Raw genomic sequence first — 17,510 nt, 5'->3', positions numbered from 1 at the left:
GGCCACCTTCTGGACAGATGGAGTGAATTCCAGAAATGATGAAAAGTGGCTTTGGTGGGCAAGAACTTCATTTTTTAGAAATCCCTGTTTGGTATGGGCGTGGCTCTACATACCGTGATGATTCTATGTTCTTAGGAAGCTTTTGTCTTTCTCTTTACAGCTACAGTCTTTGGAAAAGGAACGTATTTCGCTGTTGATGCCAGTTATTCTGCTAACGATGCATACTCCAGAGCAGACAGCAGTGGGAGAAAGCATATTTACGTTGTGCGAGTACTTACAGGAGTCTACACAGTTGGACACGCAGCAATAAAAAGCCCTCCACCAAAGAACCCTGACAACCCTACGGATCTGTTTGACTCTGTCACAGATGATACACGGCATCCAAAGCTATTTGTGGTATTCTCTGATCATCAAGCTTACCCAGAATATCTCATAACTTTCAGAAAAAAAAATGTTTCTTAAAAAACAAAGAGATGATTTAGTCGTCGATTTATAAGAAGAATTTATAGATAAATCATAATTCTTAAAAAGTAAAATAATTTTTCTAAAAGAATTTTTTTGAAAAAAGAACATAGATTTTTTTGTCATTGCCTTTAACTTGTTTACATAAATAAAAATCTCCTTGTTAAGTGCTGAAATACTTAGAAGAGCCTTTTTAAAATGCTCTGTTGCTATTTGTAGCATACTTCTCCTCTGAGCCTATTGATGGGTGGAGGTTGACAAACGTAAAGAACACAATTAGAGCTACAGTTATCCACAGACACCCAGTCTACAGAAGAACAAAGAGCACATTGCTTTTTTCTATTGAAAAAGAAATTAGATGGGTCATTTTAAAGCCAAGATATTATTGTTAATTGGAACATACTGGAACATATTAAGACATCAAACTGTGTTGAGTTAACCATATTTCTGAGAGAATAGGTTACTATGTGCATCTGTAACAGCTTGGAATTTTGCCTTCTTAAGAAACACTTATTAGTAACAGCTCAGCTAGAATGGACTGAATCAAAGGATAGTACCTCAAATCTGTTGTGGAACAAATCAGGTAAAAACGTGTTGTATTGGGGCTGGCCCCATGGCTTAGTGGTTGAGTTCAGCGCATTCCACTTTGGCAGCCTGGGTTGGTGGGTTCGGATCCCAGGTGTGGACCTACACCACTCATCAGCCATGCGGTGGTGGCGACCCACATATAAAGTAGAGGAAGATTGGCACAGATGTTAGCTTGGGGGACAAATCTTCCTCAAGCAAAAAGTGAGGAGGATTGGCAGCAGATGTTAGCTCAGGGCTAATCTTCCTCAGCAAAAAAAAAAAAAAAAAAAAAGAGGAAGAAGAAGAAAGAAAGAAAAGAATGTGTTGCATTGCTATCTAATGCTACATAAAAAATTACCACAAAACTTAAAGGCGTTGTGGGTAAGGAATTCAGGCCCAGCTTAGCTGAGTCATTCTGACTTAAGGTCTCTCATAAAATTGCAGTCAAGATGTTGGCAGGGGATGCAGTCATCCAAAGGCTTGAATGGGGCTGGAGGATCTTCTTCCAAGATGAATCACTCAAGTAGCTGGCAAGTTTTTGCTGGTTGTTGGCAGGAGTCCTCAGTTCCTCTCCATGTGGGCCTTTCCACAGGCTGCTTGAGTGTCTTCATGACATGGCAGCTGGCTTACTCCACAGTGAGCAATTCAGGAGAAAGAGAAGATGTCTTTTATGATCTAGCCTCTGAAGTCAGACTCCATCTTTTCCACAATATCCTATTGGTTACGTGGATAAGCTTACTCAGTGTGGGAGGGAATTATGACAAAGGCATGGATACCAGTAAGCAAGGACCATTGGGAACCATCTTGGAGGCCATGTGAATGAGTGAATGAATGATGAATTGAAGAAATGTTAGCAGCAAAAAGGAAGCTACAGGTCATGTAGTCCCACTGTCCCCTCTCCCTTCTTCTCCTACCTTCCCCCACTCCCACGGCAAAGAGCCCTCTAGCCTCTGCTTGACCGCTTCCCACACTCAACATCTTGAGGGAACCTATTCCACTGTGGGACAGCTGTAATTATTGGAAAACTCTTGTGTAAACTCTTGGGTTTCCCTGAGTTGAAATCTGTTTTTCTATGTCTATTACCTGCTGATGACTGTCCTACCTTCTGGAGGACACAGATCATCTCTTTTACAGATGGTGGCCCTGCAGATTCATCCCTTCTCTCTATTATATTAGTCAGGTAAATTGTTTAACTATTTAGCAGCTTATTTATCCTGAAGCATCACTGTTCAAGAGTTGCAGACATTGAAGAAGTGTTTACATTCTCATAACGCACATGCATGGTAAAAAGAGTATAGAACAGTATACGGGAAATAACCCTCTCTCACCTGACTCCATCACCCGTGATTGGAACACTCAGAGGAAACCACTGCCAATGTTCTTTTGTACTCCCTTCTAGATTCTTCTCCATCTACCTTCAGCAAAGTCAAAATCACAATTTATTCAATTACTAACTATACAATATTTTATCTACCATTTTTCATTTAACATTACAAGTATTCCCCTCATGTTATTAATTTTTTCCATAAACATAATCTTAATGGCGAGTTATTCTGCTGTATGTTGTCCTCTTTTTGTGTGTATAGAATAATGAAGTTTTAAAAAATGTCATCATCTTTATTCATAGTTTAATAATCCAAGTTTTCTTTTGTAAAGTATCTGTATCAATTTCCCCACTAAATATGTCATTAAATACCTTATACCTCATTTTAATGGTTGCATAGTATTTCATTGTATGTTTCTACATCCATGTCGTGTCAAAATAGGGTGCCTATACTTCTAGGTAAATATATGGTTAGACTATGAGATGCAAAGTCCATAAACCAGCTTCAAGAAGACACTGCTCCCTAAACCTCTTGAGGGAAATATAGTCCTGGAGAACAAGGCAAAGTTAACTAATGCTCTGTTACTACCTGCGCCTTGGCTTCTAACTGCAGTGCAGAATTCCAGAGAACCAGGCTGGAACATGAAAGGACTCCTTTGACTTAGGTTAGGTGGGCTCTTACTTGCGATGTAAACTGCCATCTTCTGTCGCCTCTGAGGCTGTTACTCAAGGGCTCCCCAATTTATTTTGCTGTACTCCCACTTCAGTAGTAAGACACAGAAGTCTTGAGTATAATACACTTGAGTTATTAAAGTTGTGATGGTTTCTTGAGGAACAAAATCTATAATTACAGTTATTATAAATTCTGCCTTCCGTCAGTCTGAAGCTAAACCATGTTTTTCCATCTTGTAAGTCCATCTCCTTCCCAGCTGACTTGGCATTCTCTATCCATATGACTAGAATGATCTCTACTTCTCTCCTAAGAACCCACTGTTTCAAATTATTCAAAATTAAAAGTCCTTCTCAAACTTGATTAATTACTGAAGAAATGGATTTCTTCTCTATGGGTTTTTGAACGCTTCAGAGTTCAGGCCGATGATACCTGACTGATCTGAGGCCAGAGACTGTGAGCTACAATCCTGGACTGGTGGCCTGCTGTCGCAGAGGGCTTTGTTATCTCATATCTCTTTTCTCCTCTTGTCACGAATACTGGCTCAGCACAAGGTTGACGTAAGGGAAACCATATTGTAGAAAGGAAACCATATTGTAACTTTGAATGACCTCTGATTAGCTATCCCAGCTGCAGTAAGTCCATAACTTTATTCTTGTGAGTTCCTTAGGAATGTGATGTCCCCCAGGCAGAGAGCCTATGCTGATAGCCATCATCTATGATCAGTATATAGGGCGTTGCTCCGGTCTCTCATGCATATCCAGTAAAACAAAAAATTATTAGGAACAGAAACTAGGACCAGATGTCCGCCCCACCTGAAGACCAGATATCTGCCCCACCCAGAGAGAAGATACCTCTCCCACCAGGAGACCAGCCTCCTATATAACTGCCCTGTAGTCTTTCTTCTGTAAGATGGTCCTTTCAGACATTAGTCGGCCATAGTCCCCCTTGCTAGCAGGCTTTAATAAAACCCTTGGTCTCCTACCACCTTGCCTCTCAAATATTGGCATGTCTTGCAGGAGGCAGACAACCCTCCTTTGAGTGGTAACATTACTTCTCCTTCTTATTCCTTTTTACCCCTCCAATCCTTTCCCTCACTTGTGGAAGAATGAAGACACATATGCTGCTTGGATCAATCAGAGGAAACTTTCTTTTTCCCTGCATCTATAGTAGAGAGCCAGTCAAATTCCATGTAGTATAAATGGTGATGAGTTAATTGAACACAAGGTTTGTGAATTCATTTGCAGGTTGGCGAGTGAATTATCACAAGGCTGGTAAGATCATTTACAGCTAATATGAACAAATTCAACTTCTGCTAAACACTTTATTAGAACAAACCCAGCTTCCTATGGTAAACGTGTTTTAGAGTAAACATGCTTTACAAGCTTAATTGATTAAATTATTACAGTTACAAGATGTTGAGGAAAACTCGCTCTTCTTGTGTGTTTCTCCTTTACTCTCACACTACTACCACACTCACAACACCTGTGATACCAGGTGTGTGGGTTTTCCCACACACTATGCAATTCTCTGCAACATCAGCTGGGTGTCGCACAATTTAACTCAATTCTGAAACTACCTACCTGGAGATCCCACAGTTTAAAAGCTCAGTTCCACAAGACTCCCCCCAACCCACCCACCCCCACACTTCAGATGCCAATCACAAGTCCCAGATCATCATCTGTGCTTCTGACAAACCAGCTATAAACCTGGGTTCCCGTGACTCCCTTCCTTGGGTTTGAAATTTGCTAGAACGGCTCACAGAACTCAGGGAAACATTTATGTTTACTAGTTTATTATGAAAGGTGTGATAAACGGCACACGTGAACAGCCAGATGGAAGAGTTACATAGGGCAAGGTGATGTGGATCAAGGCTGCCCCAGGGAGAGAAGCCCAAGGTGTCCTGGCCTACATGCTGATCTATATCATCCTCCGGGAAGCATAGGACGTTCCGACCTGATTAGACCCGATCCGTATCCAAAAGTATATGACCATCCGCTAAACAGACCCCACCTGCACTGATACCACTTCAACAAATTGTTTGCATGATCCATCCTTTGTCTTGTAAACAAATATCTCACATACCTATGCCTTAGAAATTTAGCCCTACCCTCAACACATTGCAGCTCTTCACTAGCCATGGTCCTGTCCCCGTCTATTCTCTGAATAAAGGAGCAATACTACCAGTCCTGGAGAGTCCAAGAAATCTTTCTTTCAATTCCTCAGCTCACTGAGCCTGCATCACTTGTACACCTTAAACTTACACAATGTTTTGTGTGAATTGTATCTTAATTTAAAAAAAGATTTTTTGGTTTTAAAATATAAGAAGTTAAAACGAAAATTTTTAAGGCAAAATGAACCTGTTTCCAAGAGAGGTGGATTAGCTAGTGACAGACCAGTGCTCACACCTAAAACAACCGGAGAATCAAAACAAAACAGAGAAATCATCTACCGTTATCACCACATAACAATGTTTTGGTCAATGATGTATCACCAGTTAGTTACCCCAAGGAACTCAAGGGTGGGTTTGGATATTTTAACTGTTTTTCCAAATTATTCTTTTTCCTTTTGTTATGTTTAGGAAATGCAATCACCAACCTCTGTGAACCAGACTGAGCCCCACCACAAGAGCCATGCCTATGACCTTTGACTTATTTTTAATGCTAAGATCTCTCCAGGAGGAGCTAAGGCCTTATTACCATCATCTGCAGTGTGTGTGGAAGCACGTTTTCCAACTGAGCCTGCACAAGCGAATACCCACCTCTCCCTTTTGCATATTCATTCCCCATCCAAAATAAAAGGTCTCTGCTTCCCTTTGTTTGGGGACGCCATGACTCTGGAAATGATTCCTCATGGTCTCCTACTTGCCACAAATATACTTTACTTTGTGAGACATCTACCTCTTGTGGTGAGTCTGCTTTAACTTGCCGGGAGGGAACCCACTTTGGTTTCAGTAACAGACGGACCATATATCTGAGATGGTCCTATAAGATTCTAATGGAGCTGAAAAGTTCCTATCGCCTAGTGAAGCTGTAGCCATCCTAACATTGTAGCACATATGTTACTCATGTGTTTGTGGTGATGCTGCTGTAAACAAACCTACTGAGCTGCCAGTCATATAAAAGTACAGCACATACGATTATGTACAGTATGTAGTACTTGATGGGGATAATAAACGACTATGTTATTGGTTTATGTATTTACTATGCCATACTTTTCATTGCTATTTAATTCTTTCTACTTATAAAAGAGAGTTTACTGTAAAACAGTATGCCATGTTATGCCAGCAGCAGCCTCATACATCTTGTGTTGACCACGTCCCTTCATTACATGATTTTCTCTGGTGCTTGATTTAATCTCATGTTGTTTTGTTCATCATGGCCCCTAAGCATACAAAATCCACTGCTAATGTTGCCAGTAAAAGGCCACCTTGCGTTACTGACATGGAAACAAAATTAAAAGTCATTAAGGACTATGAAGGTGGAAAATTAACGATTGTTATTGCTCACCAGTCGGGCATGTCTCATTTCACCATGGCTATGATCTTGAAGGACAAGAGCAAAGTGGAAGACGTTGTTAAAGGACCCACTTCATTGAAGGCAACAATGTTAACAAAAATTTGAGAAAGGCCTATATCAGATATGGAGAAGCTTCTAACAATCTGGATTGAAGACGAGACACAGAAACGTATACCCCTCAGCACCATGACAATCATGGCCAAAGCAAAAGGTTTGTTTGTGAAGTCGCAAGACAAAGCTGGACCCAACTATGATGCTGAATTTTCTGCTACCTCTGGGTCGTTTAAATGATTCAAGGATCATTATTCATTACATATTGTAAAAGTGAGTGGTGATGATGCCCTGATATCAGTTCCCTACATTAAACCCAGCATATGTGGGGTTAAAACCAAAACACTCATTTCCTGCTTACTCCCTGGCTTCCTGGCTCGAGAATCTACTCCCCACCATGCAGACAGGCAACTAAGGACAGCCACCTGGATTCCTTATCATCTCCTCCTCCTCTCTGCAAGCAGCATCCCAAGGCCAAACACAGGCTAGTGGGAAAGCTCCAACCAGCAAGGCCACTGACTCCCCCTTCCTCTCTACAAGCAGCCACATTCCTCACAAACCTTTAAAGTCCCTGGCCTCCCACCTTTCAGGGAGATGAGAAGAGATGAGATGCATTTGAGGGCTCCCTCTCTTCTCCTGACTGATATCATCCAAAATAAAAACACTTTCTTTGCCATAAGCCTGGCATTCCAGTTTTTACTTGGCCCTTTTTGTGTTGCGGGTAGAAAATCTATGTTTGTAGGCAGTAACAGTTGGTGAGCCAGCCAGGAGGCTCTTGCCTGAGGCTCTGAGGTCCCAGGCCAACTGGGGTTTCCTGGGATGCAGTCCAGCAGCTGCCTAGGGGATTTGCCCTAGGGACTGTCCCCAGTACTTTCCATCTGACCCAGCACCCCTGACCCTAGGCACATTTTCTTATGGCAAGGAAACAGGTTCTAGATTTGTTTGTTTGTTTTTCCTTCTGGTGAGTCTACGGACTCTGTCTGAAATAGGGTAAGTAGCCTCAGGGACTCTCATGAACTTCCTTCCCCTCCTCTGGGGTCCTTTCCATTCATGGAGGGGCCATCTGGGCATGCTTGCTGAGTGGGAACAGTTGTATGATTTTCTACCTTAGGTCTGGAAACTGGTTCACTGATGTCTGGCTCTTCTGTGTCTGGATCTGTGTGTCTGTCTGTCTCTGTGTATTGGAATGGGAAACATGCTGTCTGTCCCCAAGCAGAGCCCATTGGGGCTGATTCTGAGTAGATGGTCTAATTATAGGTACAAGCCAAGGTCTAAGAAGGGATGGTTGTCTTCTCTAACACCACATGGCCACGATATTCTTTAAACTCTGAAGAGAAAATGGCCAAACACTGGATCCTTAAGTTGGAAAACTTTTAGTGAACTCTCGTCATAAACAGCTGTTTTATTGGTACCTATGAAAAGACCAAATTAAAAGGGAAATACAATGACTAGTCTTAAAACCTTAATCAAACTTGGAGTCTCAGCTTCTTCTTGTGGTCTTACAGAGGCTAATGAAAACATTAAGTTAACAAAGAGAACTCAGAAAGGGAAGAATCGCAGGACTCATCCCAATGGGATGGAAATCTTTAGCTAGTTATTAAAAAGGAAAATAGGATGAATGGAACAGATAGAAATAAAGTTAAAATAAAGGTTTTAATAAAGTACTGCCTAAGGTTGGATGGGCTAAAGGGAGCCCCTTATTGGCCCCCCAACATTAAAGGACATCAGATAGGCCTGTTCTATTCACCCCAACTGGAAAAAGTTTTAAAAATCAGGAGGCAAAATCACAGTGCAAAACCTGACCAACAATTGTTTGGGGCAACAGTTAGGCTGATCAGGTCAATAAGACTATAAAGATTAAAATTTAAGGTTAAAGTTAAAGATTAAAGTTTAAGCTAATATTATATGAACAGGTTATATTAACTTTGTCTGAACGTTTTTTGGGAATGGATGTTATGTCTGGCTGGATATGCTTCCCTTACAGTGTATTGTAATACTGAAATGTGGTAATGAAATTCTTTTCTTTTTTTAAACGCTGTGTTTTTTTGTTTTTTTTTAAAGATTTTATTTTTCCTTTTTCTCCCCAAAGACCCCTTGTAGATAGTTGTGTATTTTTAGTTGTGGGTCCTTCTAGTGGCATGTGGGGACACCACCTCAGCACAGCTTGATGAGTGGTGTCACATCTGTGCCCAGGATCCCAGCCAGGGAAACCCTGGGCCACCGAAGCGGAGCACGCAAACTTAACCACTTGGCCACTGGGTCAGCCCCAATGAAATTCTAATGTAAATTATAATTAGCGGTATAAGAGTTGATAAAATTAAGACAAAGTTTTGTAAAAAAAATGATATATTTAAATGGGCTTTATGTAAAATAATTGCATCTCTCTTGTCTGATTGTATTATAAATTATGCTGTGGGGATAAACATTATGTCTCACTGGGGAAGCCTTTCCCTGCCTGATATAATAAGAGCATATAGATCCACCCTTCCGGGAATGTTAGTGAAACATGCTAAAGGAGATCTCACTTTAAAAAAGCCAAAAGGGTGCGATTTCAGTTTACCGAAACTAGTGTATTTACATATGCAATTGGAAAAGCCAGCTACCACAATGGGAAGCCTACTCCAATCTTTCGAGGCTTCTAAATAAAATCAGGAGTACTTTACTGTCTCTTTTAAAAAAAAAATTAAACATGCTAGTGAAAGGAAACCAAATCTCTCTTCTCTTGCTGAGCTTCCCCACAAATTCCTGATCTAAAATTAAAGTAAAAACAAGTAAATTCTTGAGATAATTTGGACTTTTAATAGCCATTCTGGGGAACCTCTGTTTCAGATGAGCCCACCTTAAGCGTCACTCTTAAAAGAGAGGATTCAAAACCTCTCATAACGGAATGCAGTCTTTAATTTATTTGCAAAATCTTCTAAAAGACAAAGTTATTTAACATGATGTAAAATGATCTTTGGTAAATAAAAGCCTGTTTAAGTTTTTTGGTTTGATTAAAATATGTTTTCAGAGTTCTCAGCATTGGGTATGATGCAAACATACATCTGGGTTTACTGGTCAAATGAGCTCGTGTTATCTCTGTTACAAAATTTGTCAGCAAGAGTAATAACTTAGAATAATAGCTGATTTTGTTTAATGTCTCGTGGGGTCTTTGTAGATGATCTAAATATAATTGTTGAAAACAGGTAAACTAACTAGATATAGAAGGATGAATGTTTTTGGAGAAATTTTTAACAATAATTATGTGTTATTATGTATGTTCTTAAAACAACTTAAGATGATGGCTAACTGTTTTAATGTCACATGAAGTCTTTGAGAGTAATCCAAACATAATTGCTGAAAACAAATAATTTAAGTAGATCAAAATGGGCAAAAGTTTTTGAGCACAATAATTATGTTTTATGGTATATACAGTTGAAAAACAGCTCCCAAAGACTTTTTAGTAACTTAAAACTTTAGAGTTTTCCTAGTCAATTTAAATGACAAAACCTGTTAAATATCTAGGTCATTTTTGGATAGAATGGAACGCTGACGCATTATTGCTGAACATGTCTAAGTTTATCTACTTTTGGCTTCTTATTACAGAGAAACTAAAAAGTGTTTTGGCCTATTAATAAACACACCTTGTGTTTTATGACTACAAAGTTTCTAAAAATTATAAAAGGTATTTATAAATTTGTCAAGACACAGAATGCTAATGTAAAGGAAAGTTTATCAGTTCTTACTTAGTTTATACTTAGAAATTAAGGATTCTAAGGGTTAAAAATTCTAATTAATATATGTAATTAAAGCTACTAAAATTCTTTTAAAAACATCTTTATATTAAAGGGAAGTAAAATGTATGTTTTCAGTAAGAAGGTGTAAAAAATAAAAGTATTTTTATTTGTTGGGTTAAAAAAGATAAAATTGTCCTGAAGTACTAGAAGAGAAGAAAGAAAACCTGGGACAAATTCTAAATATAAAAAGTAAGTGACAAAATGTTTGTAAAAGTAAAATCCTAAGGAGTTTTGTGCCTGGTCAAGTTGGCAAAGATTAAAGTAAATCGATGTAAGTAAATGAGTTTTAATGTCAAAAGTAAATTAATAAAAAATTAAAACTTTGTCTTCTCTCTCTTAAAATGATAATTTTCCTGAACTTTTAGTCTTCTCGTGGTAAAAAAAACTATGAAAGGTTTTTTTCCTTGAGTAGTCTACCAGAAGGATAAGGATTTTATGTTTTATCAAAACAAATTTCCTATATTCTTTTTATCAGGTCCTTAATCACAGATGCTAAGGTTTTTCTTACAGCTATTTAATTCTCTGTATTCGCCTAAAATTCTTTAACTGTCACCATAGTTAAACGGACAATTAGACATTGCTCCATGGGGACTTATGATATTGTCCTGGTAAATGTTATGAATATAAATGTTTAAAAATTGTATAACATTACTAAAATTCTGATCTGTCCTGGTGATCAGTCATAATTCTGGTTAAAGTGTTATATGTCACCAAATTAGCTAAGTTCTTTGTCAATTGCCATTTTTAAGTCTTTTGTTGTTTACAGACAATTATTTTACTCTGATTTTTTACAAATATGTTTTACCTTTAGAGAAGTTCATAAGAAAATTATAACACTCTGGAATGCAGGTTTCCTATAAACTTTCAGATTATAAAAGTGAGCTGGATAAGAAATTATAGAACTGTAACTCAATTACTGATGACTTCATAAAACTGCCATCAGAAGATCAAAAATCTGTCACACATGACTGAATGAACTGATGAGGATAATTATAATTTTTATGACCTTTGTTTAAACTATTGTTGATTTTTTAATGTTTTCTGTTTTGTTTTCTCAGATTTCAGGAAATCTTTTTTTCCTTTCTCTTTTATTTATTTATTTATCTTTTGTTGAGGAAGTTTGGCCCTGAGCTAACTTCTATTGACAATCTTCCTCTTTTTCTTTTTTCCTCCCCAAAGCCCCAGTCCATAGCTGTATATCCTTGTTGCAAGACATTCTAGTCCCTGTGTGTGGGACGCACAGCACACAGCACACAGCACAGCTTGATGAGTGGTAACTCCATGCCCAGGATCTGAACCAGTGAACCCCAGGCCACCAAAGTGGAGCACGCAAACTTAACCACTTGGCCATGGTGCCAGCCCTCTCTTTTCTCTTATGCTAATGATGACTTATAGCAATTTGATGAAATTATACATTTGCAAACAAAATTAAAACATTTATCTTTTTCTCCCTATCTGATCCCTCCAAAATGTAAAAGCTCCTCATGAGTAAGTATTCTTATTTTCATGGTTGCATGGTGTTTGTGTAAGTTCAATAAGAATCTGTTCTTATGACAGGACATGTTTGGAAACACTGGTTTTATTACCAAGGCTTTGATTGGAACGTCATCTTTGAAAAAAACATACAGACTTGGATATGACAAGACAGCTTTTGAGGAATAAAGGTTGACTTTCTGGAATAAAGCCACTTGGAAATAATGGCCTAGTACCTTGCTTTGGGTTCCCAGTAAACTGGCAAGGGTGAGTAAAGAATGTCACTCCCTCTGGCAGGTACAAGGAACCTCAAAATTTGGGGGGACCTCAGAAGAGAGGAGTTCACCCAAATCTGTAGGTATTGCAGGTGAAATCTGATGAAAAGTTCTTAGTTTGGCTTTCCTGGCCTTGAGAGACCTTTAAAGTTCAACCTGAGATTCCTTATAAAAAGTTCCACCAAAGCAGATTTAAAAGAGTCTATGTGATCAATGGCTATTCTTGCTGTACTTAGGTAAATAAGTGGGCCAAATTTATTGAAATGAGATTTATTTTACAACTCAGTCAGTCTTAATTTAGCTGTGCTTGGTAAAATTGAGGGTGATTTTAGAGAGAAAAATTATGTTTCATTAAAGACTAGAATACACATTTGCCGATATTAGATTCTGGTTCCATTAATTGTCTTTGAGGGTTTTTTTAAATATCTGTTAACTGAACTGGATCCTGAATTCTTCTTGTCTCCTAAAATGTCTGACTACAAATCTCCAAAATAACATTTTCAGGTTTTTTCCCATAATTTTCATTCAGAATCATTGAGAACTGAACCTGTTCTTTTTCCTGAAGCTTTGCAAACTGAAGCTGTACGACTTGATAAAAACTTAAGAGACATTTATGTCTGCTGCTGTGTAAGCCGCTCAGAAAGATACCTGAGGGCCCAATGACATCATCAGAAACATTCAAACTGCAAAAGACGCTTTCACCCTGACTTCTAGAATCTTCTTTACTGACTGCCCCCTGTGCTCAAGAACTGTTTTACAATTTGCTCCAACCATTAACCTTGTTTTTTCTTTTTGTTTCTCTAGAAATGCTTCTTATTAAATACCTGGTTACTTACTTACACAATACAGGCCTAATTTGGGGAGCCCACCTGCATCACTGCCTTATTAAAAGACTGGTTTAATGAGATGGAACAATCTACATCCTGATTCAGCAGGAAGGAGCTAGATTGGTCCTCACCCCAAATCCCTCAAGATTGAGAAATGAACATAAAATAGGGGGGGATTGATACCAGTCCTGATATCAGTTCCCCTAAATTAAACCCAGCATATATGGAGTCAAAACCAAAGCACTCATTCCCTGCTTACTCCCTGGCTCCCTGGCTCCAGAATCCACTATCTGCCATGGAGACAGATGGCCAAGGACAGCCACCTGGATTCCTTATCATCTCCTCCTCCCTGCATGCAGCGTCCCAACGCAGAATGCAGGCTGGTGGGAAAGGTCTGGCCAGCAAGGCCACTGACTCCCCCCTCCTCTCTACAAGCAGCCACATTCCTCACAAACCTTTAAAACCCCTTGCTTGCCATCTTTTGGGGAGACAAAAAGCACAAGATGAATTTGAGGGCTCACTCCCATCTCCTGGCTAGTATCTGAAATAAAAACCCTTTCCTTGCCATAAGCCTGGTATTCCAGTTTTTATTTGGCCCCTCTTGAATGGCACATAGGGGACCTATGTTTGTAGGCCATAATAGTGAATCTGTGAGTGCTGAAATGAAGGCAGCTGAGGAATTATTGGAAACGCTAGATAAGCAGATTGTGGAGGGAAATTACTTGCCAGAGCAAATATTCAATATGGATGAAACCTCCCTATTCTGGAAATGGATGCCTGAAAACACTTTCATCCATAAGAAAGCCAAGTCAATGCCAGGTTTCAAGGCTTTTAAGGACAGGATAACAGTCTTGCTTGAAGGCAATGTTGCGGGCTACAAATTGAAACCCTTTGTGATCTGGCACAGTGAGAACCCCAGGGCCTTCAAGCATATCAATAAGCACACACTGCCAGTGTACTACAGGAGCAGTAAGAAGTCATGGATGACTCAACTCCCCTTCCAAGATGCCCTCCTGAATTTCTATGCCAGAGAAATGGAGAAGTACTCTTTGGAGAAGAACACACTGTTCAAGATTTTGTTTTTGATAATGCTCCCAGACATCCTCCTTTATTGTGATCTTTATGCCAATATCAAAGCAGTGTTTCTCCCTTCAAATACCACCTCTTTAATCCAATCAATGGATCAAGTAGTTATAGCAGCTTTTAGGGCCTACTACCTGACAAGGACCTTTTCCCAGGCTATTCCTACAACTGAGGAAGACACTGAGAAGACACTGATGGAATTCTGGAAGGATTAAAACATCTATGACTGCATCAAGAACCTTGCTTGGTCTTGGGGTGATGTCACCAAGGAGTATATGAACAGCATCTGGAAGAAGACACTCAAGAAGTTTGTCCATGACTTCAAAGCATTTGCTAAGGATGAGGAGGTGGCAAAAATTGACAAGGCTGTGGTTGAGAGGGAAAACAACTTTAATCTGGGTATGGATGAGGATAACATTGACAAGCTCCTAGAGGTGGTTTCTGAGGAGTTGACTAATGAGGAGTTGTTGGAATTGAAACAGAAATGCACAGCTGAAGAAGAGGCAAGAGAAAAGGAAACTGCAGGAGAAGAAAAAGAAGAAGAACCCCCAAGAAAATTCACAGTGAAGAGTTTAGCAGAAGCTTTTGCAGACCTCAACAAGCTCCTTAAAAAGTTTGAAAATATGAACCCCAACACTGAAAGGTTTTCATTAATAGACAGGAATGTTCATGGTGCATTATGGGCTTACAAGCAAATCTATAATGAAAAAAGAAACAAACCAAGCAAACCACCATGGACATATTTCTGAAAAGTGACACCGTCCCCAGAAGAGCCTCAGGCAGGTCCTTCAGGAGCTATTCTAGAAGAAGGTATTGTTATCACAGAAGATGACAGCTCCATGCATGTTAGTGCCCCTGAAGACCTTCCACTGGGACAAGATGTGGAGGTGGAAGACAGCGATACTGATGATCCTGACCCTGTGCAGTCCTAGGCTGATGTGTTTGATTGTATCTTAATTTTTAACAAAAACTAAAAAACAGAAAAAAAAGAAATTTTAAAATTAGAAGAAAGCTTATAGAATAAGGATATAAAGAAAGAAAATATTTTTGTACAGCTGTACAATGTATTTGTATTTTAAGTGTTCTTACAAAAGAGTCAAAAAGTTTTTAAAAATGTTCAAAGTAAACAAGTTACAGTAAACTGAGGTTAACTTATTATTGAAGAAAGTTTGTTTTTTTTTTTGAGGAAGATTAGCCCTGAGCTAACATGTGCTGCCAGTCCTCCTCTTTCCAGTGAGGAGGATCGGCCCTGAGCCAACATCCATGCCCATCTTCCTCTACTTTATATGTAGCACACCTACCTCAGCATGGCTTGCCAAGCAGTGCCATGTCCGCACCCGCGATCCAAACCAGCAAACCCTGAGCTGCTGAAGCAGAACATGTGCACTTAACCACCATGCCACCAGGCCAGCCCCAAAGAAAGAATTTTTTTTTTAATTAAGATTATGATAGTTTACAACCTGTTGAAATTTCAGTTGTACATTATTGTTAGTCATGTTGTAGGTGCACCACTTCACCCTTTGTGCCCTCCCCCCACCCCCCCTTTCCCCTGGTAACCACCGATCAGTTCTCTTTGTCTATATGTTAACTTCTGCCTATGAGTGGAGTCATACAGAGTTCGTCTTTCTCTGTCTGGCTTATTTCAATTAACATAATACCCTCAAGGTCCATCCATGTTGTTGTGAATGGGACGACTTTGTCCTTTTTCATGGCTGAGTAGTATTCCATTGTATATATATATACCACATCTTCTTTATCCAACCATGAGTTGCTGGATACTTAGGTTGGTTCCATGTCTTGGCTATTGCAAATAATGCGGTGATGAACATAGGGGTGCATGGGACTCTTGGAATTGCTGATTTCAGGTTCTTAGGATAGATACCCAGCAGTTGGATGGCTGGATCATAAGGTATTTCTATTTTTAACTTTTTGAGAACTCTCCATACTGTTTTCCATAGTGGCTGCACCAGTTTGCATTCCCACAACAGTGTATGAGGGTTCCTTTTTCTCCACAACCTCTCCAACATTTGTCACTCTTGGTTTTGGATATTTTTGCCATTCCAAGAAAGAATCTTTTAATAAATTTAGCATAAATTTAATATAGCATAGGTGTGCAGCGTTTGTAAAGTCTACAGTAGAATGCAGTGATGTCCTAGGCCCTCACATTCACTCACCACTCACTCACTGACTCACCCAGAGCAACTTCCAGTCCTGCAAGCTCCATTCATGGTAAGTGCCACATACAGGTACGTCATTTTTCAGCTTTTATACCATATTTTTACCTTACCTTTTTTATGTTTAGATAGGTTTAGATTCACGAATACTTACTGTTGTGTTACAGTTCCCTACAGTATTCAGTACAGTAACGTGCTGTACAGGTTTGTAGCCTAGGAGCAAGAGGCTACACCTCAGAGCCCAGGTGTGCAGTAGGCAATCCCATCTGGGTTTGTGTAAGTACACTCTATGATGTTCACACGACAGTGAATCGTCGAACAACACATTTCTCAGAATGTATCCCCAACGTTAAGCCATACGTGACTGCATATTATGGCAGAGGAGAGCTGCTGAATCAATGAGGACTGGAGAAGCCAGGTTCCAGAGAGGGAGAAACTTGGAGAGGGAGAGCTGACTTGGCGGCCACTTTACCTGGGGTCATTTGCGGATTCTGGGCTGATAATCCCAGGCCTTGCACCCATGGAAGACCAGTGCTGGGACACAGGCCAGTGGAAGAGATTTGAGAGGTCCCTTCAGAAAGTCTGTTAAACTCTGGGAATGCATGAGGCTGGAGTCTAAAAGTAGAAGCAGAAGGATCTGAAAGCAGAACAGAGCCTTCCAAAATCTTATGAGGCAAAGATTAGAATTGCGGATTTACCAGGGGGATTTCCGCTGAAAATCCTGAAGAGACAGGAGCAAAATCGAGATAGACTGAGCCTTACCTGGGCTGCAACTCAGCCTCAACTCAGCACGGTACATTATTGGATTCAGGTGACCAGCCATGGATCAGAAATAAGATGCTTCATAAAATTAATGTCGTTTTTATTTTATATGGAAAAATAAACAGGCAAGAACATGAAGCGTATTCTGGATTCAAAAGGGGTCATAAGAAGAACTTGTCCTAGCAGACATTGAAATGTATTGGTAACCAATTGGAGACCTATGGTACACAAGAATATCAATAATGAGAATATTAAAAAGACTCACACTTTGCACTATACTCTCCAAAAAGTTTCAAGTGGATTGAAAGTTAAATACTTCAAAGTCAAAACAAATACTCCCACCTACGTGAACAGACTAGCACTAGGGGAAATCATTTTGACTGTTGATGGAATGGAAATGAAAAAAAAGGTGGACAGCTTCATTACTTAGATAGTTTTAGCTTTGATGAAATGAATATCAATAATGCTGAGATTTACAAATTCAGAAGAATGGAGAAAATGTTTGCACATAAACACGAAAGTTCAATAACTAAAAAGTATAAAGAGCT

The 17,510-nt window shown here is 39.5% G+C and overlaps 1 protein-coding gene across 7 annotated transcripts in view; it reads left to right on the top strand.

The window, feature by feature from the left end:
* PARP15 (poly(ADP-ribose) polymerase family member 15) overlaps nt 1-2,736 on the top strand; it is a 61,570-nt gene extending 58,834 nt beyond the window's left edge. For all 7 annotated transcript variants that reach the window (XM_005601929.4, XM_070243705.1, XM_070243704.1 and 4 more), the window contains one exon: nt 161-2,736. In XM_005601929.4, coding sequence (XP_005601986.1) covers nt 161-462 — 302 coding nt within the window. In that variant the 3' untranslated portion in view covers nt 463-2,736. The remainder of the gene's footprint in view (nt 1-160) is intronic.
* The last annotated feature ends 14,774 nt before the right edge of the window (nt 2,737-17,510 follow it).

This window comes from Equus caballus, chromosome 19 (genome assembly GCF_041296265.1).
Source record: "Equus caballus isolate H_3958 breed thoroughbred chromosome 19, TB-T2T, whole genome shotgun sequence".
Classification (NCBI taxonomy): domain Eukaryota; kingdom Metazoa; phylum Chordata; class Mammalia; order Perissodactyla; family Equidae; genus Equus; species Equus caballus.
Note: the sequence above shows the minus strand (reverse complement) of the source record. Positions and strands in the feature narration are given on the sequence as shown.